The sequence below is a fragment of the Ixodes scapularis genome, unplaced genomic scaffold, assembly GCF_016920785.2.
Source record: "Ixodes scapularis isolate PalLabHiFi unplaced genomic scaffold, ASM1692078v2 PGA_scaffold8__174_contigs__length_109621045, whole genome shotgun sequence".
Classification (NCBI taxonomy): domain Eukaryota; kingdom Metazoa; phylum Arthropoda; class Arachnida; order Ixodida; family Ixodidae; genus Ixodes; species Ixodes scapularis.
In genome coordinates, this window is record NW_024609883.1 from 43,762,358 (window position 1) to 43,785,705 (window position 23,348).

At 48.7% G+C, this 23,348-nt stretch overlaps 1 protein-coding gene and 1 non-coding gene across 2 annotated transcripts in view; both read left to right on the plus strand.

Moving 5' to 3' along the window:
* LOC8028664 (homeobox-containing protein 1) overlaps window positions 1-23,348 on the plus strand; it is a 141,858-nt gene that overhangs the window by 106,121 nt on the left and 12,389 nt on the right. Inside the window, 9 exon segments of the mRNA XM_040218831.3 lie at window positions 1,513-1,910; window positions 4,124-4,291; window positions 4,293-4,319; window positions 4,321-4,472; window positions 7,467-7,672; window positions 9,909-10,106; window positions 13,950-14,051; window positions 14,844-15,046; window positions 17,633-17,844. Of these exon segments, the coding sequence (XP_040074765.3) occupies window positions 1,617-1,910; window positions 4,124-4,291; window positions 4,293-4,319; window positions 4,321-4,472; window positions 7,467-7,672; window positions 9,909-10,106; window positions 13,950-14,051; window positions 14,844-15,046; window positions 17,633-17,844 (1,562 nt within the window). The 5' untranslated portion in view covers window positions 1,513-1,616.
* Window positions 7,983-8,065, plus strand: Trnal-uag. Its single transcript has one exon. It is a non-coding gene; the product is annotated as a tRNA-Leu (tRNA).

Genomic DNA, 23,348 nt, shown 5'->3' on the forward strand with positions numbered 1-23,348 from the left:
GGCGTGCACTCCCTGTAATCTGCTGTCTTCATCCCTGGGCTGGTCATATGGGAGTGGTAAACGACTTAAAGCATCTGCGTTTTGGTTTGCTTGCCCAGGCTTGTATTGGATCTTGTAGTGTACGCCCCAAGCGTGAGTGCCCAGCGCTGGATTCTGGCAGCTGCGGTGGTTGGTGTTGCTTTGGTTTCTTTGAAGAGCCCTACCAAGGGTTCATGATCCGTTTTAAGCATGAAAGTTCTACCAAGCAAGGAAGTCACGAAACTTTGTTACTCCAAAAATTAGTGCCAGGGCCTCTTTCTCAACCTGTGAGTAGTTTTTCTCGGTGCTGGTGAGTGTCCTGAATCTGGAACCGATGGGTTTGTTGACTCCATTGATGTTGTGCAACAACACCGCTCCAACGCCTTCCGGAGATGCGTAGCATTCTAAGATCAGTTCCTGAGTGGGGTCGTAGTGCACTAGGAGACTTGACTGGAAAAGTGTCTGCTTTGTGTTGTTGAAGGCTGCATCTTCCTTGGTTTCCCACCTCCACCTCACATTTTGCCGGAGCAGGTTGTAGAGTGGTGCCAATAGCTGGGACATTTGAGGTAGAAAGCTTCTGCATGAATGGCGCCGCGTGTGCGGGCAGTCTACCAAAAGACGCTGGCCCCCTGGTGGTCAAATACACATATACAGCAAAGAGGAACACATATTGCACCATTACTGTATTGTGCTGCCTTCTCTGAAAAATAGTAAAAAGCAGCCAAACAAATCTTTTTAACACCCTGAAAGAAATCGCGTCACAAGCACGGAAGGCGGATTTTTAGGCCACGCCCAATGAATTGTTGGGCACTGCCCGACACCCTGACCTGAACGGCGGTCCGGCGATGTCAGTCTTGGCCCGACTCATGACAGCAAAAGGTGACACCATTAACAGTCGACACTTTTTACTGTCGCCGTACCTCGCAAATACTTATGCATAGGGGAGTGTCGTAAAGCAGCTACAGACTTTTGATAGGACCATCAGAAAAGCTTGTAGTGCTGACTTGAATGAAAGTGCCGAAGCCGCAGCATGGCCCTTCCTTTTCACATATGTATCTTCCATGTTGAAACCGACGGCGTTCGTACCCAAGTTCACAAGCTCTGAGTCTGCAGTGCTAACTTCCACCACGGTGCTTGGAGTACGTCCAACTATAGTCGCGAAATTTGAACGCCGACGTTTGGTGCTCAACGTTCGAACGCCGGACCCTGCATGAGGAGCAGACGATGCTCTCGTTCGCTCCGATTGGATAGAGTGGGTAGAGACGAAGCCAGCTAGTCTTTATGTTTACCCCCTATCGTTCCAGTTGGAGCTCGGCTCTCTGATGTCCTTGCGTGCTCTCATCTCCTCCTCTCCCTCAATTTATCACCGCAGAGTTACCTTGCTTTCTGGTGACTCTAGGATGCCGAATGCACCGTTTGGAGATGTCGTCTGCTACCAAGCGCCCCCCCCCCCCCCCCCCGCCAACGTGTTCCGGCATCTCTTTCCGGTCGCAGGATGCCTTGTAGCGGTGGCGGCGTGAGCGTGGGCGGCACAGGCAGCAGAAGCGGGCGAGAGAGGCGGCGAGAAAGCGGGGTGCGGAAGCGGAGGCGGAAGGAGGATGGCGGGGATCCTGTTCACGATTGAGCAGATTGAGCTGATCCGGCGCCTCAGGGCCAGCGGCATCACCCGGGATCAGGTGGTGCTGGCCTTCGAGCAGCTGGACCGGCTCGACGGAGAGCTGGGTGCCTCGGCGTGCCCCGTCATGCCCGCCCTGGTGGCACGGTCGCGGTCGGCCTACGGCGGGGGAGACCACCACGGGGCAGGAGGGGGCATGGGGGCGGGGGGACACAACGGGCTCATGTCGTCCTCGGCGGTCATGCGGGGATTTCTGGCGGGGAGGGAGCCGCCACAGGTGAGTGCCAGACGCTTCGGCTCTACCGCAAACCTCCTACCATAAAACACTGAGCATCCGCCCATTCCACAATGAGTGCCCACCCTTCAATCTTGTCATATTCAAAAAATATGCAAAGGATATATCTTTAGATATTGTTGACCTAAGATGCACCCATCCCCCAGTTTTGGTTGAATATCTCGAAATTTTGAGTGGGCGCTTGCTCAAGATTTTGGGATTTTGCAGTAGTTGTCGTGTGCAAGCAAAGTGCCGTGTTTCCCAGACTATGCGGAGAGCAAGTCGTCTGCTTCTTGTGCAAGAGTTGCGGTGACGTCAAGACAATGCCAATCTCTGTAGTGGGTAGGCCTCAATGCTAGATGCCTTGAGGTCTACCCACTACTTTTTTCGACCAGCCAATAAGAGCTCAACGTTTTGACATCATCGCAACCCTTGTGCAAGAAGCAGACTAGCTTGCGCCCAGCATAATCCAGAGACTGCACATGTTTAAAAGTGTGAACTATACGCGTTGTAGACTATCTATGCACTAACAGATGGCTCCGACATCGTGGCACTGCGGTGGCGCCGCTGTCTGCACGGTGAATGCGCAGATGCTTCGCTTTACGCGAATCTCTTCTATGCGCACTCCCGATGTCCACACCCAGTTTAGGCAAACACGGACTTGTTTGAGGTCCATAGGCACAGGCTATCGAGGATTTGCTTTTCTAGATTAATGATAATTTCCGTATAATACAAGCTTCATTTTGCACTAACAAAGAGGGCATTTTTCAAAGTATGAACGTAAACATTTCGGCAGAGGTCTGCCTGGTCGGGGAGAAGCCGAGGAAAATTAATAAAATCACCAACTTACTATGAGGAAATCTCGACGTTTTGAAACCAACTCGGGTTTTTCTTCAGGGGTGACTATTCATAGATATGGAAAAGCAGCTTCGTTTTCTTCTACAATGATGGTCTTTTTTTTTTTTTTTACGGCGGAGCTGTTAGGGTTAGGTTTCCTAGGATCGTGTTCGGTATAAAGCAAATGTTGACACAACACTCTGGTTGCCGCCGTCGCTCATAGATGGCGGCAACCTTTCCAGCCTTTCCACTCTGGCTTGCCGACTTGTGGACGGCCATTACTTCATTCCCACCATAGTACAGCTTCGCTGGTCTTACTTCTTCACCAGGCTAAAAGTTTTTCCTTTGTCAGGTGACCTAGTCCAATGTTCCCCAACTGTGGGCTTTGTCCAACTGTGGTACAGATCCAGTGTTCCCCAACTGTGGGACAAATTCAGTGGGGGATTGCAAAGTGGCTCGGGAACTCGAAAAAATGCTAACTTGGCCTCTTTACGGTGGCGTCGATGAAGAAAGAGTACAAATCGCAGCTCAACATCAAGCCAGGACTGAGAGTTGCAGCGTCCAAACTCCAGTCTTAGCATCCAAACTCCTCCCGCTTCGGCCTCACGGCTGGCAGTGCAATCGAAACAAAGAAAAATCTAATAAATTAATGTAACACAAAGAAGTTGATGCCAAGTCTTGATGTACTACATATACACGTTTGCAAGTCCGGTCTCAGGGCGCCGCCATCTTCCTCAGTGGGGTATGCTCTCGGGAGCGGTTAAATCCGATTACGACGCCTTAGCAAGGCTTCGTAATCGGATTATGACTGGTCCAGGTGCACCCCAGACAGGCAAGATGGCAGCGCCCTGAAGCCGGACTTGCAAACGTGTATAGCCTGTTGCAACATAGAAAATGCAGGACAAGCTTTTCCCACAAAGCCGTCCACACTTTCCACTTTAGCGAAGCGAACGTTGGAGAGAAGGAAACCACCAATTGTGGCAAGAAAGGAGCTTTGTTGGAGGTGCATCTCCTGCTGTGCGGAGCGGAAATTCATCTGCTTCTTGCACTGGGGTCGTGATGGCGTCAGAACACCGAGCTCTAATTGGCTTTGATTGAAGGATAGTGGGTAGACCTTGAGGCATCTAGCATTGAGGTCTACCCACTGTCCTCCCAATCAAAGCCAGCCGGAACTCAACGTCGTTCTGACGACACCGCGACCTCTGCGCAAGAAGCAGACGACTTGCTCTCCGCATTCTTAATTAATTTGCAACAGACTATAGATTGCTACAGACAAGTCGTAGCTTCCACCTACAATTAGGGGGATGAGCAAAGTGAGCTCGGTAACGTGATTGCCGCTGGCGAGCTTGCATTCTCATCTCCTTTCCCGTCTGCCGCAGCTGCAGAATGCATCGTCCAACGACTCGACGACGGGCGACGGGGCCGGGCCCCACAACGGCGAGAGCGTGTCCTCTCCCCCGACCACGACGTCGGCGTCAAGCGGCGCCAAACTTCCCAGCGAGTTGACCATCATCCCCATCTCGTCGGCGGCCTCGCCCCAAGGGGGCGGGGGGTGGCGACGACCTCGGAGGCTACGGCGGGTGGCGGCGGCGGCGGAGGTGGCGGGGGCGGAGCGAGCATGTACCCGCACGGAGTGGTGCCGATGCAGTACCTGATGAACCCGCACGAGTTCCTGCAGGAGGAGTCCGGGGACGTAGACGACCTGAAAAGGTCAGCGTACCTCCCACCGTAAGAGTTGCCCCCTTCCACCCCTTTTTTCTCCTAGCTGCTTCCTCGTTCTCCCCTCCGGCGTGTTGTCGAGGTTGGGTGTCGTCTCCACTGTGGAACGCTTGCCGCTTTCTAGACTGTGGTCGTGTCTGCGTCTGTTTTGCCTTGTGTTGTGCCTCGATGCCGTGACGTTGACCGACGAAGATTACGGGTCGCTCGTCGTTTGCGTCTTTGTGACCTTGGCCGTGGCGGTACGACGCCTTAAATGTGTCTCCGCCCAGTGTGTTTACCTTTGTCCCAAAAAGTGGTCTCTCGATTTCCGCCCAAGAATGTTGTAGAAATGTTGCGATCTGGGCAGTGTTGCAGCGGCGGGAGTGGATGTGGCAGACACCCGCTTTGCTCCGGGTCGCGCTCCGACTCGACTGTCCACGGAAGCATCAACAGCCAGGAGTTGGGTCGGCGCAACGACGGCGACGTTCACATTTGCTCGTGCTTTTTTGCCGGAACTCCTACGGCCAACCGCCAAGGTCGTGACGTCCGAAAAAGCGTGACACTCCAATTTTTGGGAGGTTGTTTGTTGCCACTTTGGGACCATCTTCGACACATGGGCGGAAGAGGACGCTAGTCACCTCAGTCAGAGACGCATTCTAGGCATCGTAGTGCCTAGAATGCCTCTCCAGCGCTTCGTGGGAAAAGTCCTAAGGCTGCTGGAAGTCACCGTTGTCGTAGGTGCAAGTGAAATGCACCATTCACTGTTACGTAGGAACACGGACAAGTAGAATACAGTGCTTGATTGTTTACCCGGAGCATTGGGTTGCGTCTCAGCAGTTGGGTCATGAATGCAATCCGCAATCACCCGCCTTCTCCTTTTAAAATCAATAACATACTGGAACACTCCTCAGAGTATGGTTTAGACAGAGCTTTTGTTTTTCTACGTGTTTGTCTCGCATCTAAGCAATGTGGCTACCACTTCCCATTGGGACGTGCATAACCGGGAGCAAGGTTTAAAGGCATTCAAATATGGGAACTGCGTGCCAACATTTCTAGTCGTGCACTTGCAGTGGCATAGCCAGTCATTTTTTTTTTTTGGGGGGGGGGGGGGGGGGGGGGGCTGATGTGGCTGGGATGTCCGTGGCTACTTAGGGTGCGGAGGGGGAGAGAAGGGGTCAAAATGCATGTGTATATTATAGGGTCGGCTAGATTTTGGGAGGGGATTGAAGCCCCATAAGCCTCCCCCTTGGCTACGCCACTGTGCACCTGTCATCCAGGCACTAACTTCCCCTCATTGCCACTTTAATTTAAAGGTACCTCGATGTGGGTACACTTGCTTTTCATTCTGGGAATCGTTTTGCTTTCAGTGGCCAATTGTCTGCCGACAGGCCCGATGGCGGCTGCACTGCTCGCTGTTTAGCTGTACACCGTTCACACAAAAGTGTAGGCAGTATACCAGCTCTCAGAAGGAGCGTGGAAGTGGAGATGATATATTGATTTCAAACTCCATATGGCCAGTTGTTGGGGTCCCGAAACAAGTGTGCAAAGGGAACGAACATTGATGCAGCTTGGCGTTCGAAATGTCGTGTTGTTGCAATGTCCAACCTAAAAAACATGATGTTTGCAATGTGATGGTGCCGTCGAGTCTGTTTGTGGGAAATCACTGTGCTGCTCTAGAAGCTACGGTCCGTTTGTGTGCTAGTCAAGGACGATGGGGAAATTAATTTCCAGTGCATCCTGGGACGGGGTTTTATGTGTTTTAGATAAAGGCCGGTTTCGCCCAATAACTGCGCTTCCCACCTACTTTTTGAAATGTTGGCTCAAGACAGTTGTCTTACCAGGAACCAATACGAAAGTATGTAGATGCTAGGAATCGGGTTTTCCGATCCTTATAATATCCATTGAATGGGGGGAAAGAGAAGGTTGTGTATTCCTGTCTTCATTCAAACAGAAAAAGTAGCAAGTTGAGGATAATTCTTTGCTTTAAAGTGAACCTAGCTGTGACTGTCCTGCTCATTAACTTTTCAAATCGAATTATATAATATTCGCGAAAATAACCTATAGCTACACCTACTGAAACCAAGTATGTATTTGTAATTGTGCCACAGGGGTAATCTGCAAATTTTATATAGGTTATCATCGGAATTAAATTAATGTGTTATCTGAAAGAAATACATTCTTATCTATTTCTAAAATAAATAATAATGTACACCTGTACACCTCATTCTTAAGTTTTGGAGCCATTGGATTAATGTATCGTCTTCCAAAAGCCTGCAGGACAGCCATGCCATCAGTGCCCAAATATAATGGCACACCAGGGTACCATTATATTTGTAGTATACTGTAGTATACTGTAGATGACTTATTTTTCGCAGGCTCAGTATTTCGCAATTTAGGTCAAAACTGAAGTTTTGGAAAATTCGCGGGTTCTAATTTTCGCGACGCGGTGGGATCTCAATATAGATTCCAGTGTGTTTATGTTTTGCCGTAATTGTTTGCGGGACCTATTTTTCGCGAATTCTAGGCGATTCGTAAAATTTGCAAAATTTAGATCCTCGCGAAAATCAAGTCGTTACAGTATGCATTTTTCTTTCTCAGAATCGAAACAGTGTACCGTAAAATCCCGAGCAAGCGCCCACTCAAAATTCGGAGATAATTTGTAAAACTGGGAGTGGGTGCTCCTTAAGTCAACAGTATGTAAAGATATGTCCTTCATGTATTCTACGAATGTTACGAAATTGAGGGGGGGGGGGGGGGGGGGGGGGGGGCAGTTATTGTGCAATGGGGGATGCTCGGTCTTTTATGGTATACCTACGGGTACTAACCATTCAGGATGCAGTGCTATCTTTAAAGGAGTGCATACATCTCAAAGCCTCAAAACTGGCACAGCTCAAAGGTTCCTTGAAAGGCACTGGTCTTTGGCAGATAACGCACAAAAACTGACTAAGGTTTTTTTAGACTTTTTTCAGGAAGGGGATCTGAAAGAAGGAGAGGGAAGTGACTTAGAGTCTCGTGTCCCAACAGGAAAGGAGAGGCGGCCATTTTGTCTGAGATCCGCAACTTCGTGATGCGGTACAACATCAAGCAGACAATGATAGCAGAGATGACGAAGCTGAGCCAGGCATACGTGAGCCGCTTCTTCCGTGGGGACATAGCCGACATGTCGGACAGGACCAAGAACACCTTCTACATGTGGTACCTGACCTGCAAGAACAACCCCTGGAAGCTAGGTGAGTGGACTGTGGCAGCCAAAGCCAATCCGGTTGGCGGCCAAAGCTGATCTGCTTGGTGACTGAAGCCAATTTGCTTGGCAGCCGAAGTTGATCCACTTGGCAACTGCAGCCGATCCTCTTGGCGACCAAAGCCGATCTGGTTGCCAACTGAAGCAAATTCACTTGGCGATCAAAGCCACTGATCTCTATGTCTATTTGCTGGATCGCGTTTGACCAGCTCCTCCTATGGACCGAAATGCGGTCACTGGCGGCCATCTTTAGGTAGAGTTATATCATCTCTAGCCATCATAGTAATATGGCGGACAGCGCAGTCGTGGCCGAGTGGTTAAGGTGATGGACATAGAAATCCATTGGGGTCTCCCCGCTCAGGTTCGAATCCTGTCGACTGCGCAATCATTTTTTCTTTTTTTAAGAAGACAGATGGGATGGCAATCGATGTGAGCACGGACGCCGGACAGATGGACAAGGCTAGACCCTAAGCAGCTTCGCCCCTTAATAACTTTAATAAAATATTCTTGTGCTACTGAGACGTGCTGAACACCTCCCGGAACATTTTGCAGCAATTAAAAGGCATAAGGCGACTTAGAAACCTCCCAAGCCTCCACTGCAGAACAGCGCGACAAGCACTTCCCCTTCAAAAATACAAAATATCTTGTTTCGAAACAGGCAAACAGCTGAGATGGCCAAGATGTTTTCTCATGAGTACTCATGTGTTCTTTTTGACACACAATGTGTATATGGCTAAGGTTTCACAGTAATAGGGCCCAAAATATTGTTATGTGGATATATCGTACAAAAGTGGAACATGCTTAATCTAGTGCACTTTTATCTTTCTAAACTTAAAGGGGCCCACCAACAATTTTTTGACAGGTTTGAAGTTCGCGCTGAAACGGAGCCCCATCAAAGCAGGAACACCCAGGAAAAAAAATATTACAGAAATTTGCAATATTTTGCGAGTTATTAGCAACTTAAATTTTGCAGAAAACAACTTTAAATAAGCAAAGCATTGCGCTTCATGGCGTAAAATGAAACAGTTTAGCGATTGGAGCAAAGCGGTTGGCCAATTGGACGCGAGTTTGCTTGATAGCCCGTCAGCCCGGTCGTCTCGTCGGCCATTAGGCCAAGTAGCAACCATCGTAGCTTTGGGATCGGGTTGCCATCAGCGATGAATTTACCGGGCTTATCGGATTTTGAGGGCGGATCTGGGCGTCGCGCCGTACGAGGACACTCCACGCAAGTGCCGCGTCTCTGCCCCAATCCGCTTCGACAGCCGCGGAAGACTCCTCTCCCGCAACTCCGCCTTCGGAGCCGCCTTGGCGACTAGGAGGTACAAACTGGGGAGTGTTCCCGTTGGGCACGATATAAGCTGGGTCCCGTCGCCACACTTCACTCGAACAGTGAAAAGTCTGTCACAGCACTAAAAGAAAATAAGGGTTCCCCTCGCTCCTCTTACTGCTTTTAGTTGACCGGGACTGGGGGCGCACAAGTGAAAATATGATGCGCGTTGTCTGCACGGACCACTTGTCGTCTGCTCGCGATGGTACGTCGTGGACGCCGCTGGGAGGCGCGCATGAGCGACAAGGCGTTGTTTTCGCTCTTTTTGAACTTTAATTTGCAACTTTATTAGCTCTGTAAAAATGACTTGTTTTGAGAAATAATGTTGGTTAACGTGTGATATACTTTATTTCGCTTCAAAATTCCTGGGACGGCTCTCGCCAATCACGAAACCCAGAGAATGTGACGTATAGTGAAAGGGAGCGTTGTTTTGCGCGCGCATTCGGCACTTCGCGGTGCCACCGTTGGAGGAGGTGTTTCCGAGTTGTCAAATTAAAATATGATGCGCTAATATTTTCAAACTCTTTCGTTGTCCACTGGGTTTCCGGGGCCACTAGCGTGTAGAAACCGCAAAAAAAAAGTTGACGCTCAAATACTGTTGGAGGGCCCCTTTAAGGGGGAAGCGCTGCCCTGCTCTGCTACATATAGTAAAAAAAAATTAAATTGGTGTATAGTAATACACCGATCGAGGATTTTCTCGCTAAATATATTGGAAAAAAAAAAAAATAGTGCAACTTTTGAGCTTAGAAACGCTCGTAAATGAATACGTCGCATATTCTGTGTTTGCCGACTTCTTCCGTAGGATCGAGGTACATTGAAATTTTTTCTCAAATATGGGAGCAGATCGTAGGGCGATCCACTAACCAGTCCGCCGTGCGTGTGGCTCTCTGGGGCGCAGCGCAACTGTGTCCCAACTCTGGAGTGAAGCGAATGGTGTCGGAGACGGGGGACCTGATTCCGCTCAAGCGGGAGCGCTTTACCTTCAAGTCGGCCCACCTGGCTGTGCTGGAGCGCTACTACGAGCGGGACCCCTACCCGGACGCACAGACGAGGGAGCAGATCGTGGAGGAGTGCAACGAGGCTGTGGAACGCCCGGGTAGGCTTGGGAGGCATTCAATCGCATTACATTCGTGCTCGTTCTCGCTCCTTTTCTCGGGTGCAAAAGCTCGCGTTGCAGAGCCTAGAGATTTCCTCTATACACTGAAAATCGAGGGAGAGGAGCAGACGAGGCCGCGCAGGGGAAGTTGGAACACCGAGCTCTGGTTGGAATGATTAGTGGATGCAAAGCCAGCTGCTTTTGTATCTACCGTATTCACTCGCATAATGAACGCACCCCCCACAACGGGTGCCGATATTTTTAATTTCTTTTTTTCCCCTCGCGTAATGAACGCACCTCCAATTTTCGACTCCGCTGGTCTCGAGTTGCGTCCCATTTAGGTAGCCACCAAGCCAAGTTTTTTTTGCCGCCACGCAGTCAAGCCAAGTTAAGCCTGGCTGCAGGTGCGTAGTTGCTGTAGTTGCGGAAGCGATCAACCGTGAAATTGAGCGGTGTGCACACTGGTTGAAGTTTGGGCTGAAGAATTGCCCAGCCCTCGACATTCTTCGCCCATCAGATGCGTTGATGCCAACAAACACGCCGTCGTCTGTGGTCCGCTTTCGAACAGTGAAATTGTGAAAGTGGTTAGGCTTCATTTCACATACTCTTAGTAAATGTGTTTATTTAATCTGTAACAGAACAGCTCAGCGAGGTGCACTCTGCGTTTTAAGTTGAGAGTGTCTGGTAGCCCCTGGTAACAGCCCTTTCTGTGAGCGAAACTTGATGTCTTCGTGAACGAAATTTGATGCGTGCGAGCAGGCCTCAGTGATGTGCGGTTGAACTTCGTAAGAGTTCTTAAATGCGTAGTCGCGGTATACACCTGAACGCGCCGCCGAATACTAGCAATATATATCACCTAAGAATGGTTGCGTTGCTTTCCGTGCTGAGTGAGCCTCGTAGGGTGCTTTCCTTTTGGCAAAAGACACGCCGAAAGCACCCTAAAAAGGTTCGCAATTTATAAAGCATGGTTACTGTGACGTGCCCCCGACCAGCCGTGGGTGCACCTCCATCAGTGAAGACGTGCCACAGTACCTTGCCGTGTCATATTGGCACCTACCATATAAACTGGAATGTATAGGTCAAACCGGAATATAGGTCGACACCCTAATTTACAAGTTGCAAAAAGCGAAACAAAGTTTTTATGGCAAGAAAATGCAACCTTACCTTGGTAACAAATTTGGCCAAGCATACGGAGGGACAAGAAAACATGGCACATTCATTTAATTGCTTCGCACGCAATCAAATGGGAAGTGTGCGAGCGTTACTACTCAAATTCTTTAGAACCTTCGTCGGACGACGAGTTCCCTAAGTCAATTCAAGGGGACGATGACGTCTCTTTGAGTTGCGCCCTTGAGAGTTTGGAGGCATGAGCGACCTCCACGTCTCTCGTACAGATTCTCTCTAACGTCACAGGTAGCGATCTGGCGTGCAGATTCTGAATGAAATTTGCCACCTTTGTTTCCCATTCGGGGTACACTGCAGTCCTTCCACGAAATGAAGTTTTCTTCGCCTTGCTCCACGCTATAGTGAAATCTCGGTATAACGAACTTCGGGGGGCCACGGAAAATTGTTTCTTATTCTGAAAGGTCGTTATAGCGAAAACCGTGAAATGAACCATAATTACTCATTTTCCAATGATTAAAACGTCCTACCTTTACAATGGTGGGTCCTTGAACTTGTTTTTCACGAAGATACACAAGTCAACATCAGACAAAGCACATTTATTTAAAGTAGTCTGTGATTGTTTTTTATGCGTGCAGCACAAACTTTGCAGCATGCAGGCTTGCTTTGTGGATGCAATAAACACCGATAAAAGCCACATCTGACAAGGCTGAGAGCACACGCAGAAGTGAGAAACAAAGATGACAAGGATAAACCCGATGCGTCACCGACGACGCAGCCAGTGCGGTGCCACCGTAGACTGGTGTGCTTTGTAAAATAACCATCAAAAAAGAAAGAAAATCATCAATGCAAAAAGGGTTACGTTCTCGCCATGTTTCCTCCACAAAAAAAAAGAAAGAAAAAGCAAAAAAAAAAGAGTTCCCTGCAGCATTTTTTTTCTCCCACTTTCTTAGATTTTCCGCGCACGTGCTCTCTGCCTCCCTCTCGCCCTTGCCAAACCCTCGCCTCTGCGCCGTCTGCGCTGGTAAAACCCATCGTCGTTTCAACAACAACAACAAAAAAAAAAGAAATAGTAGTCCATCTTCCGTTACCTCTCGCACTGTTTCGCGTTTTCAACGGAGCGAGTTGCAACTTGCAAGGCGTCTGCTCGCCGTGTCGTCTGCTAGCCTGCTGCTCCGGCTGCCGTGTCAGATTCACTGAAACCTTAGAATTCCCGCACTTCAGAATCTGAGTTCGTAGTACTGAGGTGTTGTTAACATGATGCAGAGCTAAATATAGTGCTCGTTATTCTGAAGTATGTTGTAGTGAAATAATTTTGCATTACAACCATAGGCATGGGATATTTTAGAAGTTTGTTAATCTGAAAAGTTTGTCAAAGTGGTTTTCGCTGTACCGAGATTTGACTGTATCAGTTTTTGTCTCTGGCCTCGCCAGTAGTGTATGCCCTTCTCCGATACACCAAACTGTCGCTGCGCTGCAAGATTCCCATGAATCTCTGCATAGGTGATTGCCTTCTTCTTGAAGGTTACCATGAACTGTCTTCTGCATCCGCTCATTATCACTCCGGGAGCGGCAACGGTAGATGTAACAAACCAAAAAGCACAAGTGAAAGTCAGTCGGGATCGTCGTGACAAATGGACGAGTACTACGCAATTGAAAAAAAAAAAAAAACAAGGTGGCGGCTTCAGCCACCTAGTGCTGTGAGATTATTTTTGTTTTTCCGCTGATGACCATTATATAAGATGAGGGTCAACTTTTTCAGGGCCATTTTTAAAAATAAATTCGACCTATATTTCGGTTTATACGGTAATATGACATTTGCATAAAGTGTGTAAATGCAAGAATTTTACCCTGCATAATGAATACCCCCCCCGCATATATGTGTCAATTTTTGGAGAGAAAAGTGTGTTCATTATGCAAGTAAATATGGTACTCGCTCTTCGAACGCAACCAAACACTGAATGTAGGACATCAGCATTTGAACGCATCCAAAGAGTGAGTAGAGACTAACGCAACTATAGCTTTGCCTCAACTAATCACTCCAACAATGGCTTGGTGTTCTGGCGTCCCCTCACTCTTGTCTCCTCCTCTCCCTCAATTTCTCGCCGTGTAGGATCGCTGAAGCGGATTAAACGTAGTAAGACCAGCCGAGAAGAATCGCTGCCTGCATGTAGAAAGTTCTAACTTTCGCCGAACGTGCTCTGAGCAGATCAATTTCATTGTGTAAAATTTCGAGGCGTAGTTTTCTTTCTGTATAAAAGGAGAGCAAGAAACTTGCCAAAGTCAATGTCTGGCACGTTTCGCAGCCATTCGTGTTAGCGACGCTATTTGCTTGTGCCGCCACCTCCCGACGGGCGAAGCCGGTGGACAACAAAATGCATTGTCTGTTTGGTGTGCCCATCGATAGATGGCGTCACAAGTTAACATTGTTGCTAACTCAGTCGCCAGAAGGACCCCAGTGGTCGAAACTAATCTGCAGTCTATTACTGGGGCGTGTCAGGTATGCTACGTCAGCTTGGCATATGTAAAAGCCAGACTCTATTGGCTCGGGTGTATATTGATGTACAACTGAAGTGTTTGTGCTGTTTATTAAGTTGCCCCTCTACTCGCGTCATGTGTCGGTGAAATGAAAAAACTGTTGGCGTCGCCGCGTGCGTCGTTGTGGGTGTGGTGGCGTGTAAGGAGACGCATAGAGACGGGTGGAAGGGGGCCGATTTGCAGAGAGGCCGCTGACGGAGCGTGAGAAGGTGAGCCTGCCCGTGGTGAACAACTGGTTCAACAACCGGAGGAAAGAGGCCAAGAAGCAGCTCAGGCAGCAGCACGGTGAGCGACTGCTCTCTCCCTTGGGACATCGTCGTCCACTTTGTGACGCTGTTCACTCTTTTGGCATTACCTGCTGTGTGGTACAATTGACACTGTGGCATCATCTGCTTTTTTCTCATCATTCATCATGATGCCAATCAGTCGCCCGCTCTTTGATGCCATTCACCTTGTGATGCCATCTGCTCTCGCACTATCCACTCTGACATGCTTAATGAACCAATCTACTTTTGGAATCCATCCACTCTTGGGTGCCACGTTTTCTGTTGCAACTCCTCTGTTGCATCACTTACTGTTTGACACCATCGCTTCATGGCACCATTCACCCTCATTTGTTACAGAACTGACTTTGTGACGCCATATGCTTTGTAACAGATTCCCCCTCTAGGATAATAATATTTCTAGTGACACCCTTGCTCCGACAACACCCATTGTTTTACACCATCCTCTTCATCAAGGTACCGGTCTTTGACACCATTCACGCTGTGACATAATTTTTTTTGTCCTTCCCTGAACACCCACTTTGTAACAACGTTTTCCCTCACTCTTTTTGCACTCTGACACTGTTTATATTGTGGCACCGCAGTGTCCACACACTTGGTAACACCATCCTCTCTTTTTTGACATCATCCACCTTGGGACACCATCTTTGCCATGAGAGCACCACTCTTTGACACCGTCCCTGCCATGACAGTACCACTCTTTGACATCACCCAGCCTGACATCATCCAAACGTCCCGTTATGCAGCCGTCGGTGCAGGCACCTTTTGAACAACTTTTGTGCCCTTGTTGCAGCAGCGGCAATGGCGGCGGCGGCGTCTGCCAGCGGCCTGGGGAGCCTGGGGGCCCCCTTGGGTGGAGGCACACACCAGAAGTCCCCGTTTCCCGTGGGGCCTCCTCTTTGGGGAGCACCCAGCCTCTACCCCCAGGTCGGGAGTTCAGCAGCCGCGCTTGCGGCAGCACTGCCTTCCTGCGCAGCCGTGTCGGCATCTGTTCAGGTGAGAGCCTGCAGCTGCTTTGGTCGCGCTGTCCCAGTGTTTTAGAGTTGAATCTGCCTAGTCCTTGGCTGGCTTTGCACCTGAGTACCATGACCTAGTTTTTACATTACAGTGCATGTAATAAAATAAGCTAAGTCTTGGTGGAACATTGGTTGCCACTCCGGGTCATTCAGGAGGTTCCTTTAAGTTCTTCCTACAACTTCACTCCGTCTGTGTTTTGTATGCATGTTGCAATATTTTACTGAGCGGTTGAGGCATGTTCCGGACTTGGAATTTGGATAGGGGTCCGTTTACTGCCTTGCATCGGCACGCTTGTTAAACTTTGACACTTTGCATTGGGACTCACATCAAGTTTCACCACTTCGCATTGGCACGCATGTCGGACTTTACCGTCAAAATGCTATTGAGGACTGATGGGGAACAGCAGTTTGCAGTTGGGTCCACGATGTGTTTGTCACCCTAATTTCCTTAGACATTGAGTACTATTAGAGCCTAGTTATGCCTTTTTTATGTGAGGTAGGCTTAAGTGGAAAGCTTTGTCGTAGAGCCGATTGTCTATTAAGTAAATGTGATTTCTACATCGTGGTATCTCTGCGAATATCTTGAAAGGGCAGAACAATGGATTAACTTCTACCAACAAGAAATTCTTGAGAAAGCACCTTGATTAGAGAAATTGGGAGAAGGAGAGCTTGGGAATGCGAAAGACGACGCCTAGAGTAACCGAAGTGACCACAGAACAGTTCTTTACCTTGCCAAACTATGGCTAACACTATTTAAGAAAAAATAAAGAAAGACTGGCTTTGTAGGCCGACATACATATGCTGTCTTTAGCAAATCGGAAGATTCTTGTTCCCTCCGCTCCCCATACTCTTTGTGAGAAACAGAAGAGGGAATCAAACTTAGGAGAGGAGTTGCAAAAGAGGGAGAAGATGAGAGAGAAGGCAAGTGCAAAGTGCACTCAAATACTTTGCTCGGGAAATGCATTCTACTCTGCTATGTGCATTGCAGACAGTGACCTTACTTCGCCAAATCCTCCTTTAGTGGTGTGGGCACTTTGTGTCCTAGAGGACAATGCGCATCACGCCGTCCTGTTAACCACGTTGGCGCACAGAATATAGGAAGAGCGCTGCCCTCGACGTGAAGAGGTACCAGGTTCATTCTCATGGCACTCACGATGGTAGATGGCAGCAGCTAGAGTGCTGCCTGGGCCCGGGCCAGCCCAAAACCTTGAGCCTGGTCCGGTTCGTGGGTTGGGCCTGGGCCGGGTAGCATGCATTTCCTCAAGCCTTGGCCGGGCTCGGGCTTGAACAAAAACATTTTCGGGCCGTGGCTGGGCAGTCATGTGCCACAAATTCTAGATTGTTGATAACAAAATGTGTGCTCATTGATTGCGTAGGTTCAATGAAAATAAACAAGCAAAATGCCACATCATTACAACGCCATTAAAAAAAATAAAAAAATAAAAACGACGTCTTACATTTGGAAAGCTTTTACGTGCATAAAAGGAAACTTATATGATTCCACCAGTGTAGTGGGAATGTGCGGCCAAGGAAACGAGGGCACTCCAGTCGCAGGGTACATAATGAGTGTCTTACTTTACAAACTAAAAAAAAATGTAAGCTTGATTTTGCACTTTGTGGAGGGGGCCTTACTAGCTAGCTACCATAGGTAATTTTATGCTCATACAGCCTTTTGAAGATGCACTAGCATGATTGTGATTGATTCTTCCCAAAAGACATGTAGAGAGGAAAATTCTCTGTGAAACGAATTGAACAACGAAAAGTCCAATATCTCTTCAGGAAATGCGTACAGTAAATAAATAAAATATTGCCACTTTTTTTTTTCTCAAAATCACTTATGAAGTGCATATTTACCAATACTCTCGCAAATACATTGTTGAAGTTGGGATATTTATCGTAAGCAGTGATAGAGTGCAGGCGAGCTGGTAATTAATCAACATCTTGTAAACTCAGATTTTGTTGTGTCCGTCCATTTTTCTTATTGTTCCCCATCTCAGGGTTTACAAGATGTCGATATTTATCGTGTCAGAAAAAAACTCTGTTCAAGTTTAAAATAAATTTACATCGAATATTCTCGGTTTATGCTTAGAAAGTTTTTAGGTTAAAGCCTTCAAACTTTTTTGGGCTCATATATGTAATCTGTCAGGTTCGGGCTGGACTCAAGCTTCTGTCGAAAAATTCTGCCGGGCCTCGGCCAGGTCCGGGCAGTGTCTCTTTCGGGCTGGGTCAGACCGGGCCTAGAAATTAAATATTCTGTCGAGCTTGGGCCGGGCCCGGGCCGGGCCTCTACCGGACCGAGTCGGGCCGGGCCAGGCAATTCCGGCCCGTGCAGTGCTTTAGCATCAGCCACTCGTTCCAGTTCAAAGGGGAGAACCCCGAGGCTGCGGTGCATCCAGCCGTTCCAGCCATCCAAAACCTCTAGGGTTCGAGATGTATTCCCCCTAGTAAAGAGTATGGTGCACGTGTTGTCGAACGTAGACTCGTGCATGTTGCTGGATGTGTTTGCGTGGACGACGAGTAGGCATGTGACTGACTGGCATGTGGCACGGGGCACATGTCCCTGAAGGCCCGCCTGCTGGGCTTCTCGCAGCAGGAGGCCCTGCCCCGGGGAGGGGGCAGCGACCAGGGGGACTCTGGGGGCCCCGAGGGGGACAGCGACCAGGGAGACACGGACACCTCGCAGGAGGAGGACTCCCGCTCCCTGCCCTCCTACGGGCATGACTCGGAGCCCACAGACTTCACCGCCGACAAGACTACCATCAAGCAGGAAGCCGGAGTGTGAGTTGACGGCCACCAAGGTTCTGCGGCCTGAACCCGTTTACAACAAACTGAATTTTTTTAGATGCGTGGCATTGGTAGGGTCAGCTCTGAGCTGAACATGATGAAAAATTAGCGCACAAAAAGACGAGGACAAGGACAGGAACAAAACACAGAAGACAAGACAACTCGCCCAGCTTACCACCTTACTACAGCTCTTAGCCCTCTCATATCTGTGCCTGGAGTGTAGCCTCGATATATGACGCCGTGGCCTCGCGTGACGACATGACACCATAACCTCGTGTGACTGTGTCATCACATGACGCTATGATTTCAAGTTGCAAGCAAAAAATTACTACCGTAAAATCCCGTAAGGACGCCCACCCAAAATGAAGGGATGAATTGGGATAAACATGGGGTGAGCTATCTTTTGGGATGCGACAGAAAAACTTTATAAAATAAAAGGCGATAAGACACCGGGCTATCCACTTCAAACCAATAAAACGGGAACTGATACTGTGGATTTGGACACTGTAAATTCGCGTTTTATGTTGCAATGAACACGCGGAAATTTGCTACGACATCCTGTGTCATGGTATAAGGGGTTGCGGACGCAGCAGATTCGCTTTACCGTGTTGCTTGATTCTAACTCGCAGGCAGATTTAGCTTCAGATATTCAAAAAGTAAGTTAAGGCCGATTCTACCGCACAGGTAGAAATAATGAAGATTAAACACATACCTAATTGAATGGATTTTGTGAAACGAATGCCAACACAAAAAAATGACCGCATCTCCACGTGGTGAATGATGTTGATTGGGACGAAGCTCTGGTGGTGCAAGCTCTCAACTCCGGGTCCGCTTGGCGTTTTTCATGCTTTGCAGCAGCTTCTCGCGCCCTGGTCTCCGGAGCAGCTTGCTGTCTGCGTAGACGCTGAGCCGCAGCAGGCCGAGCTTTTCGTTTGTTATCATCCATGTCAGAAAAAGAATGTGTTGTATGGAACGTGGTTATATACGCATTTGAGCATTTGACCGCAGCGCCCTCTCATCTATAAACGTTGAGCCAATGCATGCAAAGTTTAACGCAATTATATACGCATTTGACCGCAGCGCCCTCTCCTGTATAGACGTTGAGCGGCTACATGCAACGTTTCATCCATGACAGAAACCCCAGCTCTTGAGTTACTACCACATCTCAGAGCCCCCTACTCGTCCTGCAGTCGTGGCCGAGTGGTTAAGGCGTTGGACTAGAAATCCATTGGGGTCTCCCCGCACAGGTTCAAATCCTGTCGATTGCGCAAACATTTTTTTTTTTTTTTTAAGAAGACAGATGGGATGGCAATCGATGTGAGCACAGACGCCGACAAGGCTAGACCCTAAGGAGCTTCGCCCCTAAAATGAAGGCCGTGCACTAGCCGCCACTGTCGGAGTCCGACGATGGCTCTTCGCTGTCCACGGAGGTGATCCCTGGTTTCATCTAAAACATTTTAGGTGCCGCGCTTCTTGCGCTTGTACGAGTGTGCAACCGTCGCCTCTGGGAAGGTCGTCTTCCAAACATTTTTGCAAGCTCGTCGAATCGCTGGGTTTGTGAGGCCACGCAGTGCTGCTTCGTTGTTATCTTTTCCCACCAGCTGGAACGGCCTTTCGTTTAAATAAAGCCTCCCAGTGGAATTTTTTTTTTTTCGATCTTAAAACAGCGGGCACGAGTCTTCAGACGCGAGAGAACGCACGTGATATGAATACCAAAATGGCAAATGTAAACTAACAGTCCCGATGGCGTTGGGGCCAGCCACCTTATACCGCGTATTGCATTTTTCGTTAGTTTCGGTTTTTCGTTTCGATTGTAATGTGCACGTCGTTTTGAGCACTGATTATGGCGAAAGAAAGTGTGCATCAGAATCGCGCAAACACGATGCACGGTGCAAAAGTCACACGGAAATCTGCTGCGAACTTGCATGTTATGGGAACCGACGCCGCGGATGCAGCAGATTTGCATTTCACGGTGCAATAGACATTCGGGACAACTCGTAGGTCACGGGAATCTATATCGCACGCACAGATTGCGAACAAAAAACACCGGCACCTACTACGAACGCGCATGCCACAGGAACAAATACCGCAGATCATGGACGCAGCAGACTCGCATTTCACGATGCGATAGACAGGTGGGATCAACTTGGATGTCACAGGAACCAATATTGCATGCGCAGATCACAAACAAAAATGTGTGAACCCGCTAGAAACTCTCTTGTCTGACGTACCAATACCGCAGATCACGCGATTCATGTGATTCCCGTCGTACATCACGTAATGTCCGACGGGAATAGGGGTTGGGCGATATTTCGGAATTTTTATGTTTTAGATACCGTATATTGCCGCGTATAAGATGATCCGAATATAAGTCAACCCCCTAATGTTGAACAACCGCCAACCAAAGAAAAGATTTTTTTTTTTTTAAAGATGCAAGTTGAGTCGCATGAGTATCACATTTATTCACATAGAGGTAGGTGAGGTCTCCCAATGGGCTCGTGTCTCACTCGTCGTCGCTCCTCACGATGACGCAGTCACTGCTGTCGCTGCCTTGTGGGTCAGAGGGGCCGGACACGGGAAGTGGCGTCAAAATCCCGCACTTGGAGAACGCTGCACGGACCATGTCCGCAGGCAGCCCATACCAGGCATCGTTCACCCACTGGGCCACAGTGCTCAACGATGCACGCTTCACACGACCTGTCGGCGTCTTGGGGTTGTCCTCCTGGGCCATCCACTCGTAGAAGGTCCCGACGCGGTCCTTGAAGGGCTTATTAAGAACAATGTCAAGGGGTTGAACGATGGATGTCATCCCCCCCGGGATGATGACCAGGTTGCATCCTTCGTTGGCGATCGTCTTCTTGACACGATCCGTGATGTGTCCACGGAAGGAATCCAGGACAAGCATGCTCCGGGGCTTTAAGATGGCACCTGGACGCCTACACGAGACGAGCCAAAACCACTCCAAGACAGTCTCCTCATTGAAATAACCCTTCTTGTTGACGCAAACGATCACCTTCAGCGGAAACTGTTCGTTTTTCGGCATCGTTTTCCGCTTAAACACCAGGTACGGGGGCAGCTTGTGGCCATCGGCCGTGCAGCACAACATCGCGGTAAATCGATTGTGTTCGTTTCCTGTCGTTAGCAAATTCACCTGGTGACAACCCTTTTCGGCGACGGTTCTTCTGCTCGGCACGTCGAACCAAACCGGCGTCTGATCGGCGTTGCCGATCTGGCCGAGCATGAAGCTGTTCCGCGTTTGGAGGTCATCAACGTAGCGATGGAACTCCTGCAGCTTTTCGTCGTAGGCGTCCGCCAGCTTCTGGCACACAGTCGTTTGCCTTCTCAAGCTTAGCCCGTTGCGCTTCATGAAGTTTATCACCCACTTGTTTGATATCACTTGCTGCGAGCGATGTTCAGTTTCGTAGCGACTGCACGTGCCTTGCACTCAATATCTTTGTACGAAACACTGAGGCTTTTGCTCCGTTGGTCAAGAACCCACTTTCGGACAGCCTCTTCGACGGCAGGATACTGTCCCTGTTTGGGCCCACGAAAGGAGCATCGCGTACTTGCGCATGTGAAGATTTGATCGCGTTGCCGCTGCCATCCTCTAACACACTTCTTGGAGACGCCGAAGTGCCGCTCAGCTGCTACATTGTTTTCCTCTTCAGCGAAGAGGATGACTTTGCGTTTGAACAACGCAACTCGTTGTACTGGCGGCAAGCTTGCGCTGGCATTTTCATGACTGACGCAGACTTCGGAACGAGCGAAGAAAGAAAAGATGGGAACGACGGTGTGCGCGTTTCTTTTCGACGCACCCAGGGACAAAATCGCACATTTTTCCTACGAAGTTCTCGATTCGGTTTCTCGGGCAGTGATGAGCGCTTTTTCATGCCAGTATAATATTTCTCTGTTGTTTAAACATATCACTAGATTTAAAAATATGTTTTAAGTTCCAAAATAAAGTCACCCAGACGTTGTCTTAGACTACAAATACAAAACTAGGTCTTTATGTGGGGAAAAGTCCCTAGAACCCTTCATCCGGCTCAGAATGCGTGTAAACCCGCATGTAGGTCGGTCGAATCCGCGTATAGGTCGAACCCCCTAATTTGAGACACCGATTTCTCGAAAAAAAGGTCTTATACGTGGCAATATACGGTATTTAGCCAAAAAAATGTATACGCGGCAATATACGGTATTTAGCCAAAAAAACGGGACAAGCGATCTCACGGGGGAAGGCGCCCTTACGGGATTTTGCGGTACCTTATTTATTTGAAATGGTCTAAATTCTCTTCTTGGCTTGTTACCTGATACTAGTCCTACTTGGACCCAAGATATTTTTCGGACTTGGAATGCTGCCAAGTGCTCGACGCTTGCTTCACTTTTTTCGCAGGTCGGCCCAGTATTGCATTGCCTCTGGGGTTGGCCCACTGCAAGAAACTGCGGAATTTTTAAAACGTTATTCCTAATTTGTGAATATCAGAAAAACTCAAATATTTTGTACGGTAAAAGTATGCTGCAAATTGAATCAAATAGCAAACACTATTCGCAAATTAATAAAAGTTTTTAATGTTCGCAAACCTCATGCTGCAAAGTATGTCTAGTGGAAATGGCATCCTTTCAAACGCTGCAACGCGCTGCTTTGGAGAATGATTGTCACGTGTGGGGACCAGATTTTTCATGTGGAAAGTTTACAGATTTTTCGCAGGCTGTTGTTCAACAGAGGATTTGTTACATGGGGTAGGGTGGCTAGAGAGAGTTGAACGTGTCGAGCGCGCCGGCTCTCTTGTGCATCAATGCGGCCGGTTTGGAAAATCACCGTTAGGGGCGCTCTGCTCAGCGTGTATGCTAGGCGCGTGCAGCTGGCGCAGGGATTTCCGTGCGGCAAGGCGGGTAGCGACGAGTTCACGCCCGCTTTCATCTGTTCTTCAGCGCTCGTGTGAGTTTATTTCAAGCGTTCCTGCATGCCCGTCCGTCAAGTGACACGTGGAGACTATAAACGTTGTCCTGTCAACCTCCGGCAAAAAAAAAAAAAAGCAGCGAGCGATAGCACTGCTTTGTTCCAGGATGCACGACAGGCTACAGGTCTGCAAAAGAAAATATTGTTCGCCGTCTTGAAGGACCCAGTCCTCTTCTCTCACTGGGATAGAAATATTCCGAGGCAAGACATGCATCTTCAGGAAAACTCCGTAGTGTGCGCACTTCACTTCGACGAGCGCTACATCGATCGATACTTCTCTAAAGTATCGCTCGATCCGTCCGAGATATCGCGGTTTGAATGGTGTTTTGGGGTTCGTAGCGTCCTGCTGAACACGCCTGCGGCCAGTGTTGGGAAGTACTTTAAGTACATTGTGCTTAAAGTACTACTGAAATTAGGTTTAGGAAACTTTATTTTACTTGAAGTACATTCTCTGAGTATGTACTTGTACTTAAGTATTCTTTTCTGCTACTTTCCGAGGAAAGTACAATTCCCGACTTCAAAGTACCTACATTTCCTAAAT